This window comes from Echiichthys vipera (assembly GCF_963691815.1).
Source record: "Echiichthys vipera genome assembly, chromosome: X".
Lineage (NCBI taxonomy): Eukaryota > Metazoa > Chordata > Actinopteri > Perciformes > Trachinidae > Echiichthys > Echiichthys vipera.
The window spans coordinates 15,094,231-15,105,832 of record NC_139825.1 but is presented as its reverse complement, the minus strand read 5'-3'; the positions used below and the strand labels follow the sequence as shown (position 1 = coordinate 15,105,832).

The window sequence follows — 11,602 nt, the reverse complement described above, 5'->3', positions numbered from 1 at the left end:
ACCAACACTCAACAACTGCCCCCCCCCCCCCCCCCCCCCCTTCTAAAAAAAAACCACCCCAACACATCTGATTTCCTGGTGGTGTGAAAAACTGAATGACTAGCTGGGACATTGTTCTTATGATGGTACAGTTTTGTCCAGATGAGTCTTTGCTCTGGCCTTCGTACTCCCCTGCCCTATCTGCAGTCTCTCAGTAGTCATGGTGGCACAGAGAGACTGCAAATCACAGCAGCTTCTTGTCAATTAAAAAAAATAATAATAACACTGTGTAAAAAACGTAGCACTATCCCTTTTAATACCTTCTTTTCTTTTCTTACGGTGCGAAAAGAACATTAGTGCATTTTGTGATACTTTTTGATAGATGGTGGCTGCTTGAAATACTTTGGGAAAGAGTGATTAAAAGAGGGATCCTGAAGGATCCCAACACTGATACAATCAGAGGCGAAACAACATAAAACACAAATACACAAGCATACTGCGTGTTGTGACAATGGATACACATTTCCCAATTTTGGTAATCTAAACAAAAAGACATAAACATCCACATCATGATTTCAGTTGTATATTAATGAGCCTGGAGCAAATTGGTGCACATTTCCCAACATAGCATCTTATTATCATGATTACATGGGTAGGTATCCATGCTGTTTCACGCCGATTTAGAATTAGGTACAGTACATGCAAAGTATGTCACTTGGAAAAAAACACAGTGAAAAGATTTAATTCCACTACATTAAAAGAGAAAGTGTTGCTCTGGTGTCGTGTAAATGCGAATGGATTTGTTATGCTGAGAACATGACATAGTTTTTTTTTTTTTCTTTAAAAAGAAGAATTTCCTTCCCGCACTGTGACTCAAAAATGCTTGTCGTGGAGTCGGCACGTATTCTGTGTGCACTACCTACTTTGCGTGCTGTATGCCTTGTTTTTGTCTGTCCTCATGGGAGTTTGGACTATTGCTGTTACATCACTGTCCACTGTCCTTGTTTCTATGTGCTGCAGGAGATGGGAGGAATTGAGCTCCTCTCCAGAAGACAGTGTGTCTGGAGACTGACTGTTAAGATGTAGCTGGTCTGTGTGCAGTACTGTGGCTGTGTCATTGCCACTGTTCTGACTGTTCCACTGACGATGCATGTTGGCAGTGTTTTGTGTTTTTGTACCTTTTGATGCACTTGGCCTGAGCAGTCTTTGTATGTACTGTAGCAGTGTCTCGTCTCTTATCACTCATCTGCCATTCGCTTTTTATGTTCCCTCCTCTCTCCGTCACACATCAATACAGCGATTCATCCTCATCCCTCCATGTTTCCATCGTCGTCATTTTCCTCGCAACACTTTGTCACGTATGTTCTTCCATTTTGTGTGTCACCAAGACAACCTGCTCTAGTATGGATGCATAATATAAAAGCATTACACTTTAATGAGCAGCAGCTATTTAAAGCAAGTTTTGGTGGCATGATTTGGCTGTGCATGTACCAGTCTTTTTAACATTGGTGTTTTCCTTGTGTAGCTCACCCCAGCGTTCAAGTTTCCGGATACCAAGCTGTGAGTTGATGGGGAGCAGCCTATGTGAGTGTGTGAGTTAGTGGGCAGAGCAGTGGAAAAGAGGTAGAGAGAGAAAACGAGGAAAGCCTTATGCAATGTGCAAGGCCCACCAGCACCACTCTGACATTAAGAATCTCACTCTGTATATCGCCTGCTCCTCCACTGCCCTGATATGAATACAAACACACAGACAACGGTAACCTGTTGTCCCACATCAATGACTAGACAGGACCTGTGTATCACTCCTGTCTCAAGAGAGACGTCAGTCAGAAAGGGTCAAGTCTATTTCCTGGCCCCCATGTGACTTTCTGATCATGTCATGTAGGTACTGTAATGTTTAGAACACTGTAGACCATTAATGAGCATTTCTATTGATTCAGGTCTATTAAAGATAGTAACGGTGGGGGTTATTAAGAGAAAAAGGAAGGTTAAAGTGTAGAAAAAAAACTGTACCAGCATACAATGCTTTGCCCATGTTTGTGGCAGAGAGTATGGTTTGTCAATGAAAATGTGATACTGTTTAACATTTCAAAGCAATATTATATTAATGAAAGATTAAATAATACAATGACAAAAATATCCCTCTCGAGTCTGTTGTTGGCATTGATTTTGTTTTATGATTAAAAAGTATAAAACAATGAAAAAATTACACCAGCTGTTTAAAAAAATAAAGTGACAAATATAACAACATGGTTATTATTGTATTATACTATCAGTGTTTCCCCTGCTGTAGAGATTAGTGGGTGGTGCAACCTCTAATCTCAACAAACGATAAGCCCCATTTGGGTTGAACCATGTGTTACACATTAACATGTTTCATTTAAGTCACAGAGCTAAGCATCTAATATATAAGTGCTTGGTGTTTGAAGAACACAAATCATTACCTCCACCAAGGAGGTAATGATTTGGGATCAGGTTGTCTGTCAGAAGGATTACGGAAAAACTACTCACTCGATGGAACTGGTGTAGCATTGGGTCAAAGAAGAACTACATTTTGTAGCAGATCTGAATCACGGTGCAGATACAGAATTTTTTTTTTTTCACTTTCGTTAACATCGTGAGGTGAGGCATTTGTGTTGCATTCATGTGGTGTCGGAATATTGTAAAAAGAAGTTCCTGACTGGGAAAAATCACACAACATTAACATGGAGACATAGGAATGCCTTGGCGGAAGTCACCTCTACAGTAGTTATCGTTTACCTAACATGACGCGTCAAATGTTTTTTGTGATATCGCAATTATCATGTGATAAAATGGCTACAGTGCAAGGTAAAGGTATATGCAGAATCCTCAAAAAACATTTCTGACCAGTTAGATTAAAAAAAATAAAGACTTGGTATAAAAACAAAAAGTTCAACTTTTTTCCCAAGTTATGAATCTCCTAAATCAAACAAGAAGTAGTAGTAGGAAATATGGTCCATAGGTCCTTGCTTGACTTGTACTACTATGAATATATATAAAAAATACATTTGTTTATAATAGTGTCACTTTACATATTATATTTTATATACAGTAACATGTTGGTGTATTCTTGTGCGTACCATATGTGCAAGGAGATATTTCTGGCTATCTGGATTTGTAAATCAACTTTCAAACTGGTTAAAAATCTATTTTATGGTACAGCTGACTAAATATTATTTAATTCACATGCGTAAGGAATGTTTGATTATTCTGGAAATACCTTTAAAACAGCAGGGAGTGTTGTTAAAAGACCTTGTGCATTTTCAAGATTTTATCTTTCAGAAAATGTTTACCTCTGTGACTTTTGTCATCTGTTCTGTTCGGAGCTGTTAAAGGACCAAACCAGTGGTTTTGCATGTTTAAACTCATTTTATACAAATCCCAAAGCTCATGAAAATATTTGTACTTTGGCTATAACCGATGGTATCATTGGTGTATTTATTTTTGTACAACATGAAAATATGCTAGCTGACTCTTGAAACTCGCTTGAGTAATAAAAAAAACAAACCCCCACAAACTACATGTTTTCAAGAGAGTAATCTGTAGCACTCAGATTAAGATTTTAGTTTTTTGCTTTTGTGTAAAGCACGTTATTTGAGTATCAAGTAATTGTTTTCCCACAATATTGTTTAAAATTCATGTGATTCCTCAGACTATTACCTGTATTTATTTTTGGTACACCACCTCCCACTAATACTGTCAACTGTAGGGGAAACATTGAGTATACGTTTGCTTTATAATAAAAAGTGGGGGAAAAAACTGAATTCAGAAAAAAAAGGTGCACAATGTCTTTGGTAAGCTATACATAAACGTCTGTCAACATGATAAAAAGAGAAACCATCAACAAAAAGTTTGTGTAATTAATATGGTATTATTTACAAAGTATTAGTATAATTTTTGGTACTTAAAGCTGGGGCATGCGGTTTTCTGGAAAAGACAAAACAAACAAACAAAAACACCAGAATTTGAAAATACAGCCCTCTGCTTTGTCCTAAGCCCCTCCCACCACACACGTGCGGCCATATGCACACGCTTCGTACATTAATCTGTACAAGTACTAGTCATTCATTTCAGTCAACCAGATCTATATTGAGATCCTGTTTTCTTTGGGCCGGTAAATCTCTTTGAGATGACAGATTGTGATTTGAGGCGCTAACAAGTTACATAAACATGAACTTGAATGTTATATGATGAAAATGTATTATGGCCAAAAACTGCCTACCCCAGCTTCAATGTTTCTTGAGGTTGTTTAACTTGAGATGAAGTAAACTGAGAACTGAAAACCAACAAATGTGTTTTTTCAGGCCCTTCATCTTTTAACAATTTTTTCTGAATCACAATCAGTCTCTTGTTATGTCTCTCTTCATCAACACAACACAAACTATCTGTTACTCTTGTCGAAGTGAAAACTATTACTCATTTTGTTTTCCTAATTTTTTGTGCAATCAATGTGTGGTTTAGATCATGTGATCATGCTTTTAGTTGCACTTTTTTTTTTGTTAAAACACCTGAAAAAATATATACACTAAGAACATTACACTTTTTTTCCCTCCACACTTTAAAAGTCTTTCCCTTAAATATGCTTGTTCACAGTATTTACACTCCATAGCGACACGTTCATTGCGGTTGTCTTGGTCATCCTCACCCTAGCGTGAGTCCTCCCCGGTCTCAGCCTCTCCTGTTGGAAACAGCAGTTTCCTGAGGATGGGTGCGTAGAAGGGACCAAAAACCGTTCTGTTGAAATGGACGATTCGCCCAAAGGCTGTCCCCAGCTCGGCTAGCTCAGCGCTCACCAGCCTGAGGGAAGCAGGCAGCTCTGGACTCCTTTTACCGGGACCACCCTGCAGCATGGCCTGGAGGAAGCCCTGTACCCTTTCTCCTGTGTTTGATCGAGAGAGGGATGAGGGAGAGGAAGGAGAGAGAAGGACAGAAGTCAGCTTTTTGCAGCAGCACACATTCAAGTTTAAAAACATCCATGTGGACATGTGATAACCCGAACTAAATGACATTATAACGCATGTTGTCTCCTACAGATTAAAATATATTACCGTATACTGCATTATTTTGTGACTATTTTGATAATCAATAATTTACTCAATTAATTATCTGGTTCCTCAAATGTGAAGATCTGCTGCTTTCCTCATATATGATAGCAAACTAAATATTTCTTCGGATTTTGGATTGTTGGTTGGAGAAAACAATCTGATGCAAGGATGTCACCATAAAGGTCAATGAAGAAAATAACAAAAATAAATCTGAGGTGAACATCTCTCCTGTTGAGTATAAATAGTGCCTTCCCAAACTGTCGGCTTTTTTACTAACTAAACTATAATAAATTGTCAAAATATATTTCATATAGCTTTGAAGGGATTGTTTTATCAGCCTAAATTGTCTAAACTGCACCTTAAATGAAGTAAAAACAACAACCACAAATATCCGGCAATAAATACTCTAATATGCAGATTTATAACATTCCCCCCTGCCCCACTTGTGCTTTAATTAATCGTTGATGAAGCTCTGACCTATGAGTGTGCGGACAGGATTGTTGTGCTTCCACAGCTCAGATATTTGTCCTTTCAGCAGATTCTTCTCCTGAGGCAGCGATCTTCCTCCCTGGCCGGTCACAGCTTCGGTCACCAACTGCAGCACCGTCTCCCCGAGTCCAAGTAGCGCCCCCTTCAAATCAGCTTCCCTGTAGCATCAGAAAACAGCATCAGACAAATTACCAGCAGGGTTCATTAGATGTGCCACAGGCCTACGAATTTCTCCATTTATAAGGAGTGTTTAGCAAAGAGTCCTGGGACTCATGGAAGTCAATAAATAAGGGTCTTTAATAACATCTATGTCTCTCAGGTTTAGATGAAATAAAGTGATATATTAATAACGGTGATTAAGAGAGAAGTAGCATGATCTACATTTTATTGCATCCTGGGAGTGTGAGAAGGCCTTGCATATCACAAGCTGCTGTTCCACATTTATCCACTAATCATGACGGGGCTTCTCTTAAACAGAAAGAATGAGGTTAGCTGGATCCGTTCTGACAACCTAGTTGCCTCCTGTCACCTCCATTGGTTTCCTCCTCATACAATACCTGTTCTCCGTGACAGCCAGTACATGCATCACCAAATCTTCCTCTTACCTGGTGTGACTGCCCTCCAGCAGGACAGTGACGGACTGCCTGAGTTTACCTACAAACCCCTGCAGGGAGAAAACAGCGCCCCCACACTGAGCATTGGTCAAGAGCAGCACCGATGCCTCCAGGACAAGCATCTGGAGCCGCTGGCCCAGGGCACCCAGGCGGGCTCGGTCCATCAGCACAGTCTGGAGGTCAGGGTCATGTGTCAGATGATTATTCACAGGGGATGAGTAGCTTAAACAACAACCAACAGCTACAACTAGATGACAACATTCTGGGTTTCACTTTTCTATTCTACAATCGTGATTCCCAATCATAGCGTACTTGGACCAGAGGGAAAACGTTTGCCTGAGGTGCGTGGAAAGATTGTAGAGTAGCCGTACTAATTGTGGAAAATACAATAAAATTACAATTTGATAAAAAAATATATATAATATGAAATATAATGACTATAATTACGACTTAACTAGGTACGAGTTTACTAAAGGTAATAGAGTGCTGAAGGGATGATGGCTTTTTGTAGGACGACCAAATGTAAACTTGATCAAATCATTTATGCACTGACGGTTTAATTATCTGAAGACATTATTGTAGGCCAATGATATCTACCTTTATATTACATTGAGTTTAATCTGTTTTGGAACACGATGGGTGCTGTTGATGGAGTACTTGAGTTCATCTGACAGGGCTGTGTGACTGAAAATGTCCTGCTTGAGCTCTAATGGGTTGTCACATGCTTTAGCATGCAGGGGACACTCAATAATTACTGATAATTAAGAAAAATATCATTTAAATGAAAGGCAAAGTGTAGTGTGATGTAATGTTTGCAGCTGACCTCAGGATATTTCTGGTCTTGCGGGTCCCAGCGTAGCAGACACATGTAGGCTCTGTTGAGGACAGCGGTGGCACTGACAGAACTTCGGCTGTCAGGACTGGGAGACTCAGACCGAGCTCTGACGGCCGTCACCTCTTCTGACACTGCCGCCTGAAGCCAAGCAGTGGTATCGTCCAGAGAAGCTATGACAAAGACAACAGTTATTAAGATCTAGGGCAATGACACTGAACTACCAGAGGGTTCACATGGACAGGGATGCATTTATGTTTCCTCAACAGTAGTAGTGTAGGATTAGGTGTCTATTCAAGGAATAAATTATGTTTACGGCACATTTGCTTCACTCTCACAGCATCTGTACGAAGATGAGGGAATTTCCTTTGGAAAAAAGGGACACCTGCTATAAAAACGAAAATATTGCAGGTATAGAAGGCTATCCAATACATCTCATTCTGTAGCAACACTGATTAGCCAGCTGAACTTAGACACAATATCTGAGCCAGAGGACGCTGATTAGCTGTACAGCTCTTAGCTCCACTTAATCTCTGAGAAGCTACAATGAAAAAAAAATGGCCTGATGGTGCTTATGCCTCTGAGTGACAAGGGTCAGAATCAGTTTAATTAAAAAGTGAAATATCCAATGACCATAAATATCACAGTCACCTTTATCATCCATCACTCACACACTGCAGCAGTCAAGTGAGAGATGTAAACACCCTTCCTCACCCGGCTGTTTGTCCAGGATCTGTTGGAACTTGGCCCTCTCATACTGCACGGCCTTCTGCAGGAGGTGTGGCCTCAGGCTCTGGATGGTGAAGTTCACCATGTCCGTCTTCATCAGGCCCAAGACACTGAAGATCTCCCTGAGGGGGGAGCAGGGGAATTAGTGAGTTAAACCACATTGGAGATGTTTTACTGAAAAATTTGCAAATGCAAAGAAACTGATGTGCTGTCTATATTGTCTTTTATACTGTATTTACTTATAACCTCGCTGCCATATTTCCAGATACAAGCCTCACCTCAGGAGCTCCACAGGGTCCCTGAGCTCCCCCAGAGCTCTCACTGCTGGGTCTCTCACAGGTGCACATAAAGATGCCATGGTGCTGATGATGTATCCTGCCAGTCTGTGGAGATCCAGAGCTCCGTGATCGACCTCCTGCTGGATCAGCTCCATGTCCAGCACCTCGTCCAGCTGAGATCTCAGTCTGACGTGACCGGGCAGCATCAGAGACTGAAGCATCTAAAAATTAAATATGAGGTGGCCTTTAGTGTTTTATGTAAACTTATATACTCACTTTCCCGACCGTTAGATGAAAAGATTGATACCATTTGAGTTTTGTTGCCATGATGACACACACACACAAATAACAATCAAGGTGAAAATAGCAGCGTCATTGTCGCAGCTGGTAAATATTTAGTTGTTTCATATGTTGTATTTATTTTGATTTCAAGGTAGCTCTAATATAACCTGACTCTCGCCAGATGAATTTCATTCCTCCTTGCTTCACTCATATATCTGGGATCGCTGCATAGCAAAGTGATTTCAGGAGGCTGGGCCTTATCAAAAATCCTTGCATATGATTGGATAAACCACTTGTCCGTCATCTTTATTGACGTGCTACTTCCACCACTCACATGGAAACCAACCTGTGACGCTGATGAGAGCGACGCAGGGAAAAACACCAACAAAAGCCTTCAGACGCGTTCTCTGGTGTTCTTCTAAAGAAGAAATATTCTCTAGATTGGACACGGATGAAATAGCAGCATCCATGTCTACGCCCGCTTCCTCGATGCGAGCATCCGCAGTCGTTTCTCTGCTACGTCACATCTATAAAACTCCGCCTGGCGGTCCTGATTGGCCTGACCATTTTTTACAGACCCTGAGATCACTTCCCTATGGAGCGAATCCAGATGGTTGAGTGGAGCTAGGCGGAGTCAAGACGGAAGCAAGGCGGAACGAAAGTCATCTGGCGAGAGTCAGTCAGTCTAATATGCCTGTGATGTTGTGTCATCTGTCCATACTGTGACTACTCTGGTTTTGATCTTCAAAGCATGGGAATGGAGTCTGAGGTCTCAGTAGACCCTCATCCTCTGCTACTAATGATTTGATGCCGTACACACTTACAGTCTTGACTTCCTGGAGCAGAATGACAGCATGGCTGTAGTTTGGAGGATCATTGTTCAGCTGCTCTTGAAGACTGTCCCAAAACGCCCGGTGAACGATCTCTGTCACTCTGCCCTCCAGGCTACAGAGGGAGAAACGGTTTAACAAAACAGCTCAAAAGAGACGAAACTCTCAATTTATTTTTTAGAAATAACAACATCCCAAGGTCAGTTTAGCTGTGATGGAGTGTTTTTCTTGCCTGTCAGTAGGAGGGCTCGTGGGTTTAAAGCAGAAGTCTCTGTTCAGCACTATCTCATGAGCAAGGTTCAGGTTGGAAACACAATTTTCCAGCTCCATCAGACTGGATAATGAGGTGGTGGGTGGGCTCCCTGACACCACAGAAAGGACACACACACACCCTCAGAAAATTGAAACTGTCACTGTAGTAATAATTAAATTACTAATGGTCCCTAAACGTGCCTGAAAACAATTACTGCCATAATAAAGCTTCATACCTGTGGGAGAGTCAAGTTTTTCTAGATGGGGGAGGTCAGCGGGGGGTTCACCCGTGGCCTCATCTCTTTGATTTGGCATCTCGGCAACAGTCTCTAGAAATTCAAATGACTCAGTAAATAACCTCAATAGAGCCCAGTGAAATTGGTTTGTACAACAAACATATAAAGAGCTGCAATTATTAATAGCTCGATCAATTACTCAACAAACAGAACATTTATCTGCAACTATTTTAATAATTAATTTATGTTTTTGTTTTTTTTACCCGCATAAATGCCAAACATTGGCTAGTTCAGCCAATTTTTTTTTTAACATGGGGTTTGGGGTTTGGACTTTTGGTCAAATAAATCAGGAAATCTGATAACATCTCCTTGGGCAGTGGGAAAGTATTTTTTTTATTTGATTTGATTATTTTTTACTTTTTTGTGATAAAAGACAAAACTATTAATGAGAAACCTATCTTCGGACTAAAGTAATTGACATTGAAAATAATTGTAAGTTACCATGCAAAAACAACGAATCTAATGTGCTATTATGATAATGGCAGTTAATGTGATATTTAGCTGAGAGAAAACAGTGGGGAAAGAAGTACGTCTAAGTCACTGAAAAATTGATCAATGCTCATTCTGCAGAGGCCCACGTCAGAATAATGTACATTATGGTTTTGGATTATAATTATCGATGCATTCTTGTGTAAAGATGGGGCTAATTTGAATTACTTTAACACTGCTGGGTAGCATATGATTTTCCCCCAGCGATAAAGTCGCATCTTAACCTATTTATACTTCAGACTTGATTTGCTGATCATATTTTATTGTTTTATCGGAATCTGTAACAAGTAACAAATTTTACAGTTGTCAAATAAATGTTGTTAGTGGAGTAAGTTACATTCGCCTCAGTAGCTAGAAGTACCCTTTAAAGTAACATCAGCTATCTTACTCTTACTCAAGTACCTCATAACTATAATTTGTGTAATGTAATTCTATGTCTGGCACAAATTTTCATCCACAAAAATATAATACTGAAATCCCCCCCAATTTAAAAAAAAATGAATTTAAAATATATGTTGAGTTTTTAAAATTGGTAAATGCAGGAAAATAACAGAAAATGTATATTGTAAAACACTTCCCCACTGTCAACTTACTGAAATGAAACTGTTTTTCCCCCTGTATGTAAAATATATATTTCCTTTTTTCTAATGATATTATAAATATGTTTAGAATGTATTACTAAAAGTACTCCTTTGTAATCCATTTTTAATCCATATCTATGTTGTACATTTTCAATAAAGTAAAGAAAAAAAAAGATTCTGGACAAAAATTTGTAGGCTATTGATAACGTTACTCATTAACTATAATTTTCCACCGCTGAATAAACAAACAAAGGTCTAACAGAAACTTAACGTTAACCCAACTTGTTTAAGTCAATTAGCTTAATCTATTAAAAATACGTCACAATATGATGAAAACAAAATATCTTTAAAACAGCGTACAATTAGATGGCAAAGACAACAATACAGCTTTTAGACACTAACTTACCTGTAATTGGTATTTCGGTGAATTGTTACTGAAAGTTTCAAGAGGTTAACAATTGAATTAATAACGTTAACGTACACAAACCGTACCTAACTGTTACTATCCGCCGTTTTAAAGTCTCACCAACATCAACGGTCAAGTTTGAACCTGGGCTAAACCATTCTCATCAGGATATAGGTGGGAGTTTAAGAGTGACAGACTTTTCTGTCGTTGTAACACATGATATGAACCAGTATGTACGATTATACCGTGACACAAAAAGTGGATATAAAAGTATTAAATGGTTGACTTTTTAAAATTAATTTCTATGTAGAATACAGCAAAAGACTACGGCTTTGGTTTGGTCCGTTCTCAAATCAAAACAGTGGGCGTGTCAGTGCTGTACAACTACAACATGTCACTGCGTTTGAAAGTAAGCTGACCCTACCTGGCTGTTTCGTGTTTTTGCCTCTATTATAGTTAAATGCGAACAAAGTGGAAAG

At 39.5% G+C, this 11,602-nt stretch overlaps 1 protein-coding gene across 1 annotated transcript; it reads right to left on the bottom strand.

Annotated features, from left to right (window-relative positions):
* Positions 1-61: 61 nt before the first annotated feature.
* On the bottom strand, positions 62-11,243 carry LOC310964997 (T-complex protein 11-like protein 1). Its single transcript, XM_083938356.1, has 10 exons — positions 11,124-11,243; positions 9,588-9,680; positions 9,332-9,461; positions 9,094-9,214; positions 7,988-8,208; positions 7,695-7,831; positions 6,972-7,153; positions 6,140-6,321; positions 5,523-5,692; positions 62-4,879 (listed from the first exon to the last, which is right to left on the bottom strand). Exons 2-10 carry the CDS (start codon positions 9,664-9,666, stop codon positions 4,647-4,649), a joined length of 1,455 nt encoding a protein of 484 aa, XP_083794482.1. The 5' UTR covers positions 9,667-9,680; positions 11,124-11,243; the 3' UTR covers positions 62-4,646.
* Positions 11,244-11,602: the final 359 nt, after the last annotated feature.

What these genes read in the sequence shown, in the direction of transcription:
- LOC310964997 (XM_083938356.1), bottom strand. Translation starts at nt 9,666, where the DNA reads ATGCCAAATCAAAGAGATGAGGCCACGGGTGAACCCCCCGCTGACCTC. An exon ending in AAAACTTGACTCTCCCACAG is followed by an intron (nt 9,462 to 9,587) that starts GTATGAAGCTTT and finishes CTGTGGTGTCAG; the next exon opens with GGAGCCCACCCACCACCTCA. An exon ending in AAGACCAGAAATATCCTGAG is followed by an intron (nt 6,322 to 6,971) that starts GTCAGCTGCAAA and finishes CCTGACCTCCAG; the next exon opens with ACTGTGCTGATGGACCGAGC.